This window comes from Labeo rohita, chromosome 7 (assembly GCF_022985175.1).
Source record: "Labeo rohita strain BAU-BD-2019 chromosome 7, IGBB_LRoh.1.0, whole genome shotgun sequence".
In the NCBI taxonomy this organism is placed as follows: domain Eukaryota; kingdom Metazoa; phylum Chordata; class Actinopteri; order Cypriniformes; family Cyprinidae; genus Labeo; species Labeo rohita.
Window position 1 is genome coordinate 8,849 of NC_066875.1, and position 17,724 is coordinate 26,572.

General features: G+C 41.8%; 4 protein-coding genes across 4 annotated transcripts; all 4 read left to right on the top strand.

The window, feature by feature from the left end:
• The first annotated feature begins 5,696 nt into the window (after positions 1-5,696).
• On the top strand, positions 5,697-6,359 carry LOC127168264 (histone H1). The gene has a single exon (XM_051114972.1). The coding sequence runs from the start codon at positions 5,721-5,723 to the stop codon at positions 6,339-6,341; it is 621 nt and encodes a 206-aa protein (XP_050970929.1). The 5' UTR covers positions 5,697-5,720; the 3' UTR covers positions 6,342-6,359.
• Positions 6,360-7,109: 750 nt separating this feature from the next.
• Positions 7,110-7,572, top strand: LOC127168265 (histone H2A-like). The gene has a single exon (XM_051114973.1). It carries the CDS (start codon positions 7,136-7,138, stop codon positions 7,520-7,522), a length of 387 nt encoding a protein of 128 aa, XP_050970930.1. The 5' UTR covers positions 7,110-7,135; the 3' UTR covers positions 7,523-7,572.
• Positions 7,573-8,375: 803 nt separating this feature from the next.
• On the top strand, positions 8,376-11,255 carry LOC127168267 (histone H3-like). The gene is made up of 2 exons (XM_051114975.1): positions 8,376-8,738; positions 10,723-11,255. The coding sequence occupies exons 1-2, from the start codon at positions 8,410-8,412 to the stop codon at positions 11,045-11,047; spliced, it is 654 nt and encodes a 217-aa protein (XP_050970932.1). The 5' UTR covers positions 8,376-8,409; the 3' UTR covers positions 11,048-11,255.
• A 164-nt stretch (positions 11,256-11,419) lies between these two features.
• LOC127168266 (histone H2B-like) lies at positions 11,420-13,097 on the top strand. The gene has a single exon (XM_051114974.1). It carries the CDS (start codon positions 11,784-11,786, stop codon positions 12,156-12,158), a length of 375 nt encoding a protein of 124 aa, XP_050970931.1. The 5' UTR covers positions 11,420-11,783; the 3' UTR covers positions 12,159-13,097.
• Positions 13,098-17,724: the final 4,627 nt, after the last annotated feature.

Below are 17,724 nucleotides of genomic sequence, written 5' to 3' on the forward strand. Positions count from 1 at the left end.
ACATTTAAAATTTGCCTTGGGTAGGTCAAAATCAATCACAATAAATGTGCATCTATCTCATTACATGAATGATAAAGGTAAGGTTTAAAGGTTTTTATTAACAATTAGCCTAATGAAATCAGTGCAAGAGTTTTACAGGCTGTTATGATGATGAAATCAGCTCCATAGATTAGACATATTGAATATATGAGATTTAAAGGGGTCATCAGATGCCCATTTTCCACAAGTTGATATGATTCTTTAGGGTCTTAATGAAGAGTCTCCAATATACTTTGATTAAAAATTCTCAATGGTTTTGTAAAACAACACCCTTTTTACCTTGTCAAAATCAGCTCTGCAAAAATCATCTCATTCTAAGAGGTTGTTCCTTTAAATGCAAATGAGCTCTGCTCACCCCGCCCCTCTCTTCTCTCTGTGGAGTGACGAGCTTGTGTACATTAGCTGCGTTTAGCCGCTAAACTTCCTAACTACCACATTATTAGGAAAGGCGATTGCAAAGATTCATAAAAAAATGCTTCTGCTGTAAGTGAAGCTGGATCACGAATGATTCGCGTGAACACAGACGGATATATGTAGATCGGGAGGTTCATTCCCTTCACAAACAAACGTAATCTACTGCATCTTCAGCGGCTCAGATGTCCGGAGTAAATGACGACCACTATGTTCATTATTACATCCAGCAACACAACACCTCAATCGCTCAATCAGAGATATTCTTGTCTAACTTACATCCCTGCTCCGGCATCCAAACAAGGAAAGTTACTGGACTGTGACAGCTGATCTGAGGTCAGACGCTCATGTCAATCAACTATGGTGGGAGTGGCCTCTGTCATGTGACGCCACAACGACAGGCATCTGAGAACGGCTCGATTTGAAAAAGGGGATATTATTTTTACAGATTAATTAAAAACCACTGCATGGATTTTTATCATTATAGTGTAGATTTGTACATACACTGACAACACACATTAATGTTCAAACAACAGAAAAAGTGAAGTTTGCATCCGATGACCCCTTTAAGTTGTGGCATTTTAGCCTAGACATCCTTTACAAAAGTACAAAAACTTGTGTTAGTAAAAGGAAGGACAACATTTTTTTATTTAGATCCCCGAAAATGCCATAAATTGCTTTAACATACTTCTTATGGATGGGGATGGGGAAATCACAAGGTGATATGTGATATGGGCATGGAAACCATGCCTAATATATATATATATATATATATATATAGGCGTAGGCGATGGGCGTGATTACCGACGTCACACGTCCGCCCGATGTCTTTTTGTCTGATGCCTTTTAATCTGAGTCTGTTTCGTCTGATGCCTAATTGTACGAGATCTGACACCTGATGTCGTTTTTCCTGAGACCTGAAGCCTTTTAGTCTCAGGCATGACACCTTTTCATTTTATGACTGATGTCTGAGGATGTCCTAAAATGTACACCGTACTCCCGTTGTCAGTACAACATCTCCATGAATTAACTCTTGATGTTGTGATGCTGTCAAAACAACACCACAATGAATGTACAATGTTAAATGAAAGCTAAAGGCAATACAACTAAAAATTATTGTCACCTTCTGTTATTGTTTCGTTTTCATTGTCTGCGTTTCAGTTTTCACGGAGATGCAGTTAGCTGTAGAAGTAAACATTTTGTTTCTTGGTCATAGTTTTGCCTTGTTTTTGCCATAGTTTTGTCTAGTTTCATTACCATAGTTTTTGTCTGGTTTCATAGCCTTGTTCATTTGTTACTTTGGACTGCTCACCGGTATTCTGACCTATTGCCTGTTTTACTGGATTATGCTTTTGCCTTGCCTTTGTATTACTGTTTGTTTGGAGATCAACCCTGCCTGTCTTGACTATGTTGTGTTCAATAAAGCTTGCATCTGGATCTATCACGCTTCTCAAGAATCTCGTTACACATACTAGTAAACAACACTATATTGCCCAGTTGAACTCATTTCACAACTGATGAACTTTACATACTGGACAGAACTACATCAACACTGAGCTGACTTTGACTGAACAATGATATTTCTGGCAGTTACACTAAGTGGAAATAATAATAAATTGATGACAACTGATGATTAGCGCCAACATAAGAACAAGGAAACAAGAACCAAAGAGAGACAAACTAAGGGCTCGTCCACATCCATCTGGACGAAACGACGATACCACACAAAACCGTGGAGATAACAAAAACAAGGCAATGAAAATAGGGAAAATGCTTGGTGGAGTCCGCACAGGCAAAACAATATTTCACAAGGTCCTGCTTGGCATGGCCCTCCTTATATGGCTGCCAAACGGGATGTAACCATAGAAGCAGCAGAGGGAGCGGTAACAGTCAGTCAATGGGTGAGGGCTCCCTCTGCTGGCGTGTCATTACAGTATGAAGCTTTTGTAAAAAAGAACTGTTAGCACGTTTGTTTGTAAGTTAACAGCCTTGACAGCTGTGCTGAATTAATGTTCAGTGTTTGTCATGCGACATCACTTCAGCGTACTGCTCTAAAACATTCGTTGCTTATCGTATACAGTTTCACACACTGTTTAAAGGGGTCATCGGATGCCCATTTTCCACAAATTGATATGATTCTTTAGGGTCTTTGTTGTGGCAAAACCAACCCGACTCTCAACAAAGTAAGAGACAAACTCAGTCAAATGTCTTTTATAAATTTATTCTTTGCAAAGAAGGTCAGACAGTCATACAGAAACACAGGTTACTGCAGAATGCGACCAAGAGGGGAGGCTCACTCCAATTTATATCTCTTCCCCAGCCTTCAAGGTTACATCTCCTAACTGGTAACTTTCCACACGTAGTAAGTCAGATAAATACTTTCTGCTACGTCATACTCCCAAGAATCAAATCTTTATATTTAGGGCCCCAATACACTTCTCTTATGTCATTCTTATAGCAGGTTTAAATAAAGCAGACCCTTACACAATATTCCATAAGCACATATATGAGTAAAATGAATTTTTCTTTGACAGTCTTAATGAAAAGTCTGTAATATACTTTGGTTATGCTGATATGTGAAATTCTGGAGGGGACGTCATTTTGTGTGCCATTAATCAATCTGTGTAGGTTGTGGCTGCATAGATCAAGGGATACAGCTCAGACCGGAGTCTAACAATGAAATTAATTGTTCTACCTATTGGATTGTGTGATTTTTTTTTTTTTTTTTAAGGTCTACACCTACCCCACCCCTAAACTTATCCCTAACTATAATACAAAAACAGTTTTATTGTTGTACAGTGTAACAAAAATAATGTTAAATTGATGTGCGCATGCCCAGTAGCTAGAGCTGTATTCCTTCTAGCCTTAACCATCTATGTATATAACATGTAAAACGGGAACATGAAAGGAATATTCTAAAAGCAACCAATGTAAACACCTTAATCATAATATTGTCTTATTCAGAATAAGATAAAATAGTCAGTGTTTTGAAAAACAATTAAACACAATAATTAAATAAATAAATAATAATAATAATAATAACAATAATGGTGGATACCTTATCCGAGTGCTAACGTGATTTAACTGATGAAACAATACAGTTTGTAAACCAAAATATGTCTACATTCTTTATTATTAAAGAAGTAACTAGAACAATGACAGTCTACATTAATTTGGGCACATTCTTAGGAAATAGAGGGTTCACAGCGAATGATCAGAACTCTGTCAGTAAGACAGTTATATTGCACTTTACCTAGAAACCTACATTCCCATTACATATCAGCACAAACAACTTGATATTCTCAGCACTCACTTGAAAATGTACACATAAACAGTGCTGGGAAGGTTCCCCAAAGGTTGCGGGTTTGAGTCTCAGGTCCGGCAGGGATTGTAGGTGAGGGGAGTGAACAAGCACCCATCGAACGCCCAACCGCTGCAGCAATATGGCTCAAAATTGTTATTTTTTTGCATGTGTTGAACACACACATATATATATATATATATATATATATTTTTTTTTTTTTTTTTTGGCTTGGTTGCAACAGCAGCTATGCTATTTTTTTCCTCTGTTTGCTTCTCTGTCTCTGCCAAGGGATGGGCATCCTGAGGTAACTACCAAATTTTGCTATAAGCTTGATCGCAACATATAATCTTTGCTGTAAATAGTGTTCCCCATTTAAATGCACATCATAACTAACAACATGATTCTTACCGTACGTTTCTGCCATAGTCACCACTGATAATAAATATAAATGCAGAAATGTTTCATTTTCTGTGAAGCTGCTTTGCAATGATTTCTCTCGTGAAAAGCACTATACAAATAAATGTGCATTGAATTAAGTTATTTAAATATAATTTTTTGAATGTGCTACACTGACTTACTAGATTTTTTTACTCATACACTTGAGTTGATATGCAAATCTTAAAGAGTGAATTAACCTCCCTCAGAGTTTATATGGGAATCACTGGTAAAGTGTTAAATTTTGAAAGAGTTAACATAATGAACACTCTGACAGTTATTAACTAACAAAGTGTAAAACAACACAAGAATAAATTAAGAGAACGCCAGCGTTAACTCAGCAGTGAAACTCATGGATTAACTGGTCAACACTGCACCAGTGCTTAGGGAAAATAAATAAACCCACAAAACAATACAAATGTACATACATACATTTATTTATGCATTTCTGTATTTTAACTGAAACGTTAAACGTAAATATTTTTCCCCGCACCAAAATGTCTCCACATTCAGTGTTTTCAATACACCTCGTAAAGAACACGTTACAACAGTTAAACATCATAATGTCGAAGGAAATCAGTGCAAAGGCACACAATATACATATTCTTATTTGGTCCATGTGTACACTGAATGTCATAAGGTTTGTAATGCTTACATTTATTAGCTTAAACAACAGCATCTAATGAAAGGTCATTACCCATCAACACTGAATGCATGTTAATGCTTACTCCTTGGAAAGAGTAGTCTCATTCCTTGAAGAAATCAGGTGGGTCTACATAGGCCCTAAATAATGTGTAACGATCGTTCTATTAATGTTATTAATCATATGTTTGCCACTTCAAAAAGACCTTAAAGAACAATTAGTTCTGATCGTGATTTTCATTCAAACTAAATCTGTAAACTCATCACCAATCCATTATCCACATGATTTATGTTAACAACATCATTACAAGAAAGAAAAGAAAAGAAAAAAAAACACTATGTAAATGTATGTTGAGTCACAAACGGACTGGAAGCCTCCGGATGTTCGTGTGTTTCAAGCTGCCCAAAACAACAACTGTATGAAGCGCTGCACTCGGCCCTCACTGATGCTCATTTTGCTATATTGACCTTCAAACTGTTTCTGAAACACACAGAGGACGAGCTGAGTATCTGACAAACTTTTTAGGCTGAAACAAGGCATAAAATGTACACAAGGCTTTGTCCCGTGGCTGATGCGCGCTTTGAATTTGATCTGACCGGAGAAAAAGAAACATTTCCTCGTGGCGCGTTTTAGTCTCCAGAAAAAGCCAAGAACCTCTGCTTGGTGTTCACTTTGTTTGTACTGCGACAAACTATTTTACCACTCGAGTTTTACCCATAAATGTGAGAGAAGAAAACACAAGCGCCGGCGGCTCAGGGAGGCGCGCAAACGCCGAGCGGGCGGGTTGAGTCGATAAGGTTCTCATGTGCGGTTTAAGGGCGCAGCGCTGCCGGAGCGCCGCTCATTCTTGAACTCAGTGTCTGATAGACTGCAGGTCCGTTCGGAAAAATGGCTGAAACCGCTCCAGCAGCTGCCGCCCCGCCGGCGAAAGCACCCAAGAAGAAGTCCGCCGGTAAAGCCAAGAAAGCAGGTCCAGGTGCCGCCGAGCTCATCGTCAAAGCCGTGTCCGCATCCAAGGAGAGGAGCGGCGTGTCTCTCGCTGCCCTGAAGAAAGCTCTCGCTGCCGGCGGCTACGATGTGGAGAAGAACAACTCCCGCGTCAAGCTCGCCATCAAGAGCCTGGTGACGAAAGGCACCCTGATGCAAGTTAAAGGAACCGGCGCCTCCGGCTCCTTCAAGCTCAGCAAGAAGCAAAGCGAGACCAAGAAGAAGCCGGCCAAGAAGGCGGCTTCTAAAGCCAAGAAGCCCGCCGTCAAGAAACCCGCTGCTGCCAAGAAGCCCAAGAGCGCAGCGGCAAAGAAGCCCGCCGCTAAGAAGTCACCCAAGAAGGCCAAGAAACCCGCCGCCGCAGCCGCTAAGAAGGCGACGAAGAGCCCCAAGAAGGCGAAGAAGCCAGCAACGCCCAAGAAAGCAGCAGCGAAGAGCCCCAAAAAGGCCAAGGCTGCCAAACCCAAGGCGGCAAAGCCTAAAGCTGCTAAGCCTAAAAAGGCAGCTCCCAAGAAGAAATAAACATCTACTGATCTACTCCCCAACGGCTCTTTTCAGAGCCACCCACTAATTCTGAAGAAAGAGCAAAACACTCGATCGATCTGCAGCTTTAATCTTTGTGCAAGTAAATCCATCGGAGGAGTGCATTTGGGTTTCCCTTCTTTCACGATGTTACACGTGTCGACTTGATTTAAAAAACCCATAGTTAATTTCATGCATTACCAGCTTTAATGGATCGTTGATCTGGATTAGGTTAAATACAACATTTAGGCCTGGTTTCACAGGCAGGGCGTAGACTAAACCAGCATTAGGCCATAGTGAAATTAGGACAAATTAATTTGTATAAGTGTGCTTAGAAAAAAAAAAAAAAAACATTACTGGTGTGCATCCTGATACAAAAAAAGGCACTGATATATTTTAAAATCAGTCCGTGCAAGAATCTTTCAGTTGAAACAGTTCAGACTTACATTTTAGTCTAGGACTAGGCTTAAATCTCGTCTGTGAAACCGGGGGTTATTGTTATTGACTTTTTATTTCTTTATTTTCTGGACACTTGTTTTGAACTTCTTAATCACCCGTCACAATTGCTTTAATGTTTTCTGTCATGTGTTTAATCTAAAAATGCTGCACAATCCGACAGCCAGCTGTGGAGGCGTGGCTTTGGCGGTCAGTGTTGGAGGGAAGTTCAGCGATTGGTTTGAAACCTTACAAGGCTTTAAACCAATGGGCGACTGGCACGCTCTTTTAAAAGCAGTGCTGCGGAGCTCATGACATCAACATTTTTGTTTTTCGAGCGTAGAAATCAACAGCTAACAATGAGTGGCAGAGGCAAAACCGGTGGCAAGGCGAGAGCGAAGGCTAAGACTCGCTCATCCAGGGCAGGGCTGCAGTTTCCCGTCGGTCGTGTTCACAGGCTTCTTCGCAAAGGCAATTACGCTGAGCGCGTCGGTGCCGGTGCTCCCGTTTATCTGGCGGCTGTGCTCGAGTATCTTACTGCTGAGATCTTGGAGTTGGCTGGAAACGCCGCGAGGGACAACAAGAAGACCCGTATCATTCCTCGTCACCTGCAGCTGGCGGTGCGCAATGACGAGGAGCTCAACAAACTCCTGGGCGGAGTGACTATCGCTCAGGGCGGCGTGCTGCCCAACATCCAGGCTGTGCTGCTGCCCAAAAAGACCGACAAACCCGCCAAAACCAAATAGGCTGTTTTAGGTTTTCTTCTGAAACCAAAGGCTCTTTTAAGAGCCACTCAATTTATCTGCTAGAGAGCGCTTTTCTTTTAGTTTTTCTTTCCTGGGCCGACCATACATACTAACAATAAAAGGAAAGAAGGGTGCACAAAAAAAAAAAAAAAAAAAAAAAGCTTTATGAAATAATTCCTGAACGTTAGTAGTTGTTTGTTAATCTGTTCAGCCGTTTGTCGTGTTTTATTCCCCCCCCCCATTAAAGTTCATTAATGTGAACAGTTTAGATGACGTCCCTAATGCCATAGTTTAATAACAGCGGGGCAGATTGTGTTCGTGTTTTCCATCTGCTAAAACTGGAAACGTCAATCAATAATCACCAGATTACAGATTAAAATAATATCGGATTTGTTTCATTTTAAATGAGTACTAAAAACAGATGAAACCGAAAAAAGTAACCCCTGAAGTCAAACGTTTATTTATTTATTTATTTTAAATATATTGTGTTAATATGGCAACTAGTAAATACCGTAAACTTTGTGTGGAAACATTTCTATCACGTTATTAAACTAACCCTGTGCTCCATAACATCTGTTCAGTATTTCAAACATGAACATTTCATAAATAAATAAAGCCGTGTTAGTGCAGAGTGTGTGTTTGATGCGTTAAGTCATAAACGGAACAAAGCATTTTGAGCGGGAAATACAAACAGCCTCGTTTGAAAACAGGAGGTGCGCAGTCATTGGCTAGCAGTCATGAACAGACGCCACATATCAGCCAATCACAAGCCTCTGCGCCTTTATGACGCCATAAACTAGCGGCCATATGACGCTTTAAAAACAGGCGGGTGGAGAGCGTTAGTATAGTCTTCTCGTCTACACTGGAGTAGAAAGAACGTCGCAGCAATGGCAAGAACCAAGCAGACCGCTCGTAAATCCACCGGTGGCAAAGCCCCGAGGAAGCAGCTCGCTACCAAAGCCGCCCGGAAGAGCGCCCCAGCTACCGGAGGCGTCAAGAAGCCCCATCGTTACAGGCCCGGGACCGTGGCTCTCCGAGAGATCCGCCGTTATCAGAAGTCCACCGAGCTGCTGATCCGCAAACTGCCTTTCCAGCGCCTGGTCCGTGAAATCGCCCAAGATTTCAAGACGGATCTGCGCTTCCAGAGCTCCGCTGTCATGGCTCTGCAGGAGGCCAGCGAGGCTTATTTGGTCGGCCTGTTTGAGGACACCAACCTGTGCGCCATCCACGCCAAGAGAGTCACCATCATGCCCAAGGACATTCAGCTGGCCCGCCGCATCCGCGGAGAGCGCGCTTAAACCCGCAGCCGCTGCATCGGCCCCATTAAACCCCAAAGGCTCTTTTAAGAGCCACCAAATTTCCGTTGAAAGAGAACTTCCGCTGTAACGAGTAGGTAAATCCCAAAGTCACATCGCTTTCAACTTAAAAAAAAAAAAAAAAAAAAAAAAAGTCTTGTCGTTTTAATTATAGTTTTCTGTGTGTGTAGAAGTGGGCTGTGTTTTGCAATGGTATTTCTTTAAGTAAATAGAACTATACTGTTAAGAAATGTCAGAATATTAAATCGCCAATTGTAAATTTGGTGTAAAATCTTTGACGGACAGTGTAATTCAGCCCGTAGCGCTGTATGGAAGTGAGGTATGGGGTCCATTCAGTGATCTGAGCTAAACTAGATGGAACAGACATCCAACAGAACCCCGACACACAGAATTCTGCCAGCTGGTCCTAGAATTAAAAAGGAGAACACCCAATAACGCATGTAGGGCAAACTTAGGCCGATTCCCATTGGTCATCAATATACAAAGATCCCTTAAATTCTGGATGCATCTAAAACAGAGTCCCACGCAATCACTACATTTTAAAGTGCTACAAACCCAAAAACTGAACCCCAAACATCTACCAACCAGTTTAAAAAAGAGATTCCTTTTAAAGGAAGATTTGTGTTTGAAAGAAGTGGTTTACTTACACTGTATGAGATAGAATTGGCAGGGGGGCAAATGGCTAGGTCAAGAGATTCAGGATAGGCTGATGATTTTATATATATTTTCTTTCCTTATTTTTTTTTTTTTTTTTTTCTTTCTATTTATTTATTAATATTATTGTTGTTGTTGTTGTTTTGGTTATTGTGCACTTCCTCCTACACTGCCATAGATTTAAATCAATAAGAAACTCTACATGAACACGTTCACAAACACCATAATAATCTTTACAGCCTTGACTGAGGAGGAACAAATAATGATAGCACTGGGAGAGGAACAGACAGCAGCACTGGCCGTGAGATGTGTGCGCACTCCTAAAAATAAAGGTGCTTTAAACGTTTCTTCACAGCGATGCCATAGAGGAACCATTCAGTCAAAGGTTCTTTAAAGAACCATCTCTTTCTTACCTTTTATAATCTGAAGAACCTTCTTTCGCCACAAAGAACCTTTTGTGAAACAAAAAGTTTCTTCAGATGTTAAAGGTTCTTTATGGAACCATTTAGACAAAAGAGGTTCTCCTATGGCATCGTGAAGCACCTTTTAAGAGTGTGGTTGTGCCACAGCCTGACAAAACAGCAGGTGAATATTTTTAGTGTGTGTATGGCATCTGACCTCAGTGTGTTTCCCTACTGTCTACCACAGCGATCCTCAGCAGGTGTGTGTGTTTATATCTTAAACACTGTGGTATCAAATGTTCACACCTTCTAATTTGTTACACTATTTGTTTCAATTATTATCATTATTATTATTATTATTATTATTATTATTATTTCTATTATTTAGATCGTTTAATTGTTATTATGATGTTTCTCCACATATATTCTAAGCTCTGGCAATATTGTTGTTGGTGTTGTTGTTTTTTTGTTTGTTTGTTTGTTTTTTTAACAGTCATGCAATACAGCTGTTGTGAATTTGCATTTGGTAGAGGCTCTAGACAACGATGATGATGATAATATGTAAGTCAAAGCGTCTGCCCAATGGATACATGTAAATATAATGTAGATGTGATTATAAATCATTTATATTTTAGTCATTAATATTTTAGCACAGAACAAAGGAATTACATTGTTAGATCAGGTTTGGGGTTAAACCACATTGTCTCGGGGAAGGGGGGAGTGCGCCATGTGACGCGGCGTTGGTTTCAGTCAGGTCCTGTAAGCAAATGTAAAAGGCCTCTCTACAGCATCTGCCTGGTATTCGTTTTTGTCGTTAGACTGAAACAAGAAGCGTCTTAAACATGTCTGGAAGAGGCAAAGGCGGTAAAGGACTCGGAAAAGGAGGCGCTAAGCGTCACCGTAAAGTTCTGCGCGATAACATCCAGGGAATCACCAAACCCGCCATTCGTCGTCTCGCTCGCCGCGGCGGCGTCAAGCGCATCTCCGGTCTGATCTACGAGGAGACCCGCGGTGTGTTGAAGGTGTTTCTGGAGAACGTCATCCGGGATGCCGTCACCTACACCGAGCACGCCAAGAGAAAGACCGTCACCGCCATGGACGTTGTGTACGCGCTGAAACGACAGGGCCGCACTTTGTACGGCTTCGGAGGTTAAACTCCTTAAATCAGAAAATAATAAACCACAAACCCAACGGCTCTTTTAAGAGCCACCCACACTGTCACCGGAAGAGTCAATGATGGACTAATGTTGTTTTTACGCTTTACGTGAAAACTAAGTAAAACGCTTGCTAATATATACACCTAAAAGTAATGGAAGTAGTTCAATTCTCATACTACAGAGCACTGAAAAAATAAGTACTTTGTTTTTTTTTTTTTTTTTTTTCTTTTCAGAGGCGCAGATAATGATTTTTTTTTTTTTTTTTTGTCTCGTATTGATTTCATTTTTTGGTTTAGCCTGTTCTTCAAATTAAAGAGATTTGAAAACAATCAGATGCTAATTGTTTAGAGCAGAAATGAAACTGGCGGGACAGCAGAGAGAAAAATGTGTCTATTGTTATTTTTTTTATGCAGTTTTCTCCAAACTGTGTCAGGTTTTAAAAGCTATAATTGAGACCAGTTTTCTTGACTAGAACAGAACTAACAAAAAGAGCGGGAATTAGAACAAAGGAAATTTAGTCATGTCGTTCAAACATGGAGCCGTGGGTGGGGCTACCGTTCCTCAGCCTGTGATTGGCCCTCGTTCAGCTTGCGATGCTTCGAGTTGTCCAATCACATGCGAGCTTATGGGTTTAGTTCCACATGTCTTGGAAAATTAGCATAGGTTAGTCAATAAATGCCTCTGTCCGACAAGTTACAGTCATTCCTTGGTTGGAGTGTAAGGTAGCGTAGTCATGCCTGAACCAGCGAAGTCCGCGCCTAAGAAAGGCTCCAAGAAGGCCGTCACTAAGACCGCCGGGAAGGGCGGGAAGAAGCGTAAGAGGTCCAGGAAGGAGAGTTATGCTATCTACGTCTACAAAGTCCTGAAGCAGGTTCATCCCGACACCGGTATCTCTTCTAAGGCGATGGGAATCATGAACTCGTTCGTCAACGACATCTTCGAGCGCATCGCCGGTGAAGCGTCTCGTCTGGCTCACTACAACAAGCGCTCCACCATCACTTCACGGGAGATCCAGACCGCCGTGCGTCTGCTGCTGCCCGGTGAGCTGGCCAAACACGCCGTGTCTGAGGGCACCAAGGCCGTCACCAAGTACACCAGCTCCAAGTAGAGCTCCGCTCAAACTCACAGACCCAAAGGCTCTTTTAAGAGCCGCCCATCTATTCGCTGAAAGAACATCTGATTGTTTGTAGTTGTTGTGACTTGGTTATTGGATTTGTTTTTGATAAATAACTGTTCAAGTTATTTAGTCTGGACGAAAGCAGAGGAAGGTGAAAGGTTTTCAAATGGAAACTGTTCTGCTTTAAGAGAGCAGTTATACATTTATGTTGTGTCTGATTTTGTTTTATGATAATGATTTATTCATGCGTTGGTAGTGTTTTATTAGTCAATCTTTATTCATTCTCTTTACCTTGTTTTGTGGTTTCAAGGGCTGTTGGTTTTCATGAATAAGATAAGAGGGACTATTTATAAAAATGCAAGGTTTATGGGAGGTTGTTGTGAAGATGTTTAGTATAACTACTTATTTAATTTGTTCTGGTCAGATGAAGTCTGAGCATTGATGCACACAACTAAGATTATTCAGTAAACTGCTCCTTTGACCGCATCTTCTCTGGCTTTGCTCCGTCGACTCCTTGGCTGATAGAAGACTGTTAGTGAGCGCCAGACAAGACTTGCTGTTAACAGGTTTTTGGTATTACACAACTTTGCTGACAGACAAGCAGCCAATGCTTTATTTATTTGTCTTAATAATACTTCATATTACTCTACTTGCTCAACTAAAAGCGACTTTCACAATAATGTCCCATTAATGCACTGACTAACATTAAAAACAATGAGCAATACGTTTGATACAGCATTGGTCAATCTTTGTTAATGTTAACGATAAAAACACACTGTTCATTGTTAGTTCAACTCAGCTCAGCTCAGGTCCATTAAATTTGATTAACAGATGCAGCTTTTGATTTTAATAACGTATTAGTGTATAAGATTAGGAAACGCATTTGCTGTATTTTTCATTGTTAGTTCACGTTAAATCATGTGTTTAACTCATGTTAATAAATGCAACCTTACTGTTAAACAATACCAAAATAATTTTCATCTCTCCTTGATGCTCGACAGTAAACTCCTGTTATCGGTTTAGTTTAACAGCGCTTACACGCACTGGGCCTCATTCACTGAATTATTCATAAAATATGAGCATTTCTGCACAGAAATAAGGTCTCTCGAAACATTTAACAACAGGTGTGAACGCACATAAATCTGTTGTTGCTCTGTAACGTTCACTCATCCACATTAATAGAATTAATAACACAAGACAAGAGATGTAGTAGCAGCCACAGCCAGTAATGTACACTCCTAAAAAATAAAGGTGCTTTAAAAGGTTCTTCACAGTGATGCCATAGAAAAACTCTTCTTTAAAGAACCATCCCTTTCTTAACTTTTTATAATCTGAAGAACCGTCTTTCACCACAAAGAACCTTTTTTGAAGCAGAAATGCATTTTTTTAAACAGATGGTCTACGACGTAGATAGGCGAGAAATATTCACAGGAGCCGATGGGTAATTTTTGGAAGGTTGGCGGTCAGGGTCACGTGAAGGAGCAGGGCCATCGATTCCACTGGGAGACCCGTACTGCACATTTTGCAGAGAAGAGTTTGTGGTAGAAACGCCCTCCTCCGTAGGAAAAGCGAGCTCAGCTGTTGGCGCCAAATAATCGTTTGGTTCGAGGTCTATGTCCGCACCTGTCAGGATCTGTGCTCGGGTGTCGTGAGCCACCGGGAGAGGCTCTGAGGCGACAGAATTTGATGCGATGGGCAGAGGCGTTGCTGTGAAAACAGACTATTGTGATTTGAGAGGAGCGCAGCCTTAAATCGGGCTCTGGAGCCTGAGGAGGGAGTCTGAGAGAAGCCTAAGGGGAAAATGGAGGAAAGAATGAGATGTGTTGCAAGCGGAGACAGTGTCACACTTGATTCAGCTGCTATAGTAGTAAACCACGGGAAGGGGATCGGGTTTGTGGCGTTCTGAAGAGCCCGCGTAGCCTGCGCCGCTAGCAGAGACGGCCTCACGCTAACGTCTGCTACGGGAGCTGGAGGCCACCGAAAAGGAAAAGGGTTAGAAGTAGCGGGTGGAAAAGACCGAGAGGCCGAGGGAGGGCCGGCATACGGCGAAAGGCTGAGCCGAAGCGGGAGGCGAGTGAGGCCCGGCGCTCGAGGAGGGCAGGATCTTGTGCAGAACAATGAAGGTGTCGAGCGAGGTGAACGAAAGGCCTTGCAAGCTTTGCTCGCTCTGTTGGCCGCCTTGGGGGCTGCAGTGTATTTAGGCATAAGGTTCGCTGATTGCAAGGTAACTTTGCAGTTTGCCTTACAGATTGTACAGTTGCGCTTTGTTCGTCCTCCGCGAGAAACGTACGTCACCGTTGATCGGCATTTGACTCAGACTTAGTACGGACCGCTTTCCGATAGTGGGAATTGTTGGAACGGCCGAACAATAGGAGGACGCCAGAGAAGCGGTCGGAGCGTGCGGCTGTCTGAGCAGAACGCCGGCCGTGGGATGAAGTCTGGGGCTCGAGGAGCAACTGAATTATGGAAAACTGTGGAGGAACAGAAGTGAGTCTGCTGTGTGTATACACCTCTTACCTTGTTATTTGGGTTGGTTACTGATTGTGCTCCACTCGTGTTAATTAGGTTAATTATCTGAACGTGCTCCTCCCGAATTTTGTTAATAAAACATCATTTGTGAAAGATGTGAATCATATTGTGTTTAACTGAAAGTGACTGTGAACTGAATTGACGCGCATATAACAAGTGCTGCTCACTGCAGAGCCGAATGGCCTCCAGCTCCCCCTCTCTGGATGTCCAGCTCACTGTGTGAACTAATGGGTGGAGTTAGGGTTAGGACAGGGTAAGGGGTAGGGTTAGGGTGAGGTTAGGTGTCTATCTCCACCCATTACCTCCAGCGAGGGGGAGCTGGAGCTCCATCTGGCTCTGCAGCGAGCACCCTCTCGCATATAAAGGGAGTTCTGAATGACAATTAATAAATGAAAATTCTATCATTAATTACTCGCCCCCATGTCAGTTTAAACGCGTAAAGCCTTCTAGACGCTACACGGTTTTAGCAATCCTATAAGATCATCGCTGATCACGCTGTGCGACATGGACCTGAGAAACCTGGGTACGACATGCGTGTAAACTGTAGATGACAATGATGATGACACCTATCGACTCATAGGATACGACGCACGTTATGGAATAATAAAACGTCATCAGCATGCGCTAGTGTTTGGGCCCCATTTAGTTTTGGGCCCCATTTAGTTTCAGGAAAGGAAAGACTGCATTACGGTTTCCGGTCTCATGTTGCAGAGTGGTGTGCGTTTGTAGCTCCCTGGAGTTTCGTTTTTCTGAAGAAATCTCTATTTTACTGTTACTTTCTGTTGTTTAAAGTGATAAAATATAGCCTTCGTTATCGTTTATTCACGTCGGCACAAATGATGTTCGACTTCGCCAGTCGGAGATCACTAAAAATAATGTTAAAGAGGTGTGTGAACTTGCAAGTACGATGTCAGACACTGTAATTTGCTCTGGCCCCCTCCCTGCGTATCGTGGTGACGAGATACATAGCAGACTGTCGTCACTGAATGGCTGGATGTCTAAGTGGTGCCCGCAGAATAACAATTGGACAAGTTTTTGGGGCAGACCTGACCTGTTGAAAAGAGATGGTCTTCATCCCTCCAGGGGTGGTGCTGCTCTTCTCTCTAGTAATATGGCATATAGTCTTAGAGTTTGCAGCTGACTAACTGGGGCCCAGGTCAGGAAGCAGACAGACTGGCTAATCCGACCGTCTGCCAGCCGCCTCACGTCACCAAAACCAGTTAATTCTCAGCACATAGAGACCCTTTCACCTAGATATCATGCTATAGAGACTGTGTCTGTTCCCCGAGCTAGACAATACAAAAGACGTCCAAACCAATTTAAGAGTATGACCTCTACAGCCCTGAATGTCAGCGGAGACCACATCGACTAGATGAGCCCCAGAGACGGATCCAAAGTGAAGACCTCGTCACCTAGACGGCTGTCGGCACAGGACCACGGCACCTGGTGAGTCCTCTGTGTCTGGCCAGAGGAGAACTGGCCCCCCGACTGAACCTGGTTTCTCCCAAGGTTTTTTTGCCGCTGTCGCCTCTGGCTTGCTTAGTTGGGGACACTTTATCTTCACTTTATCTTCACACAATATTGTATTTTATTTTGTTGTATTTGATTAACTACCTTTACCTGAAAATTGAGTGTTTATTGTTGCCCTTTTGCATTGTTGATGTACCATTTCCTATGTAATACTGTACAGCCGCCTTGTCACAATGCTGTATTGTTAAAGGCGGTATATAAATAAAGGTGACTTGATTTGATTTGAAAAACAGCACGATGAATCACACTTTGGCAGTTGTAGTTTTTATGCGTGCTGGAAAAAGTGGAAGTGGCAAAAGAGGAAGGAATAAGAGCTTAAGGTAAGTAGTTTTAGGTTTTAGCAGCAGGTCGCGTTGATTTCATGTGCCATTTTTATTGGCTGATCAGCCTCTCTCACTGTACCACATAGGACCACAGATTGGGAGCCACGATCACAGAAATGACCACGATTGTTTCACGATGCCAGTCCTTCTCTGTGTTTTGGGCTTAGGACCATCGTTCATCTTCAGGACACAAATTAGGATATTTTTTTATAAAATCCAAGAGCTTTCTGACCCTGCATAGACATCAACACAACTGACACATTCAAGGCACAGAAAGTAAGTAGTGTTTGTTACATTGGTGGTTCAACCGTAATTTTATGAAGCTATGAGAATACTTTTTGTGTGCAAAGAAAACAAATAATGACGAGAGAATCACAACACAATCCGGGGCTAGTGGTGGTGGGTGGGAGCTCACATCATGCTCACATAAGATTTTGTTAGACACAGGTGGTTGAACCAGGATCCTTCTAAAGGGTCTGGGGGCATTAAACTGGGGGTTAAAGACCTTGTCGCACTATGAACAATAGTACATAGTAATCACTGCAAATAGCAAACTTATCAAAGTATTATAACAAAAATATAACTTTACAAAATATGTTAGACAAATAAAATTATAAACTTAATGTAGGGATTTTTTTCCCCAAATTCCTTTTTTTTTTTTTTTTCTGCTTTCTGTTTTCATTTTTCTGGACTTCTTTTTAATGGGTAAATTTAATTTTATTAATCAAAATGTAATTAATCATGTATAATTCAAACGGGGCACCATACTGATATCGGGGCACCATATCAGTCCATTATATGGAGAAAAATGCAGAAATGTTTCCCTCAAAAAACATAATTTCTTTACGACTGAAGAAAGACAGACATGAACATCTTGGATGACAAGGGGGTGAGTACATTATCTGTGAATTGTTGTTCTGGAAGTGAACTTCTCCTTTAATGTATTTATTAGGACAGACACTGTGTCAGTATTACATGTGCAGTAAACAAAACCGCGCATCCGCCCCGTTCATCCATAAAAAGACCCGCAGAACATGCAGGATTCATATTTAAATAGTCTTTTGCGGCATAATATTTACAGATACTAGTCCATATCGTGACTTGATGTAAGTTTAATGACCAACTTTTGATTAATTCATTCCAACTTTGACAAATTCTGTGGAAATCATAGGGCT

Coding starts and splice junctions, on each gene's coding strand:
- LOC127168266 (XM_051114974.1), top strand. CDS start 11,784: ATGCCTGAACCAGCGAAGTCCGCGCCTAAGAAAGGCTCCAAGAAGGCC.
- LOC127168265 (XM_051114973.1), top strand. CDS start 7,136: ATGAGTGGCAGAGGCAAAACCGGTGGCAAGGCGAGAGCGAAGGCTAAG.
- LOC127168267 (XM_051114975.1), top strand. CDS start 8,410: ATGGCAAGAACCAAGCAGACCGCTCGTAAATCCACCGGTGGCAAAGCC. Junction 8,739..10,722: donor CTGTTTGAGGACACCAACCT/GTGCGCCATCCA, acceptor GACTGAAACAAG/AAGCGTCTTAAACATGTCTG.
- LOC127168264 (XM_051114972.1), top strand. CDS start 5,721: ATGGCTGAAACCGCTCCAGCAGCTGCCGCCCCGCCGGCGAAAGCACCC.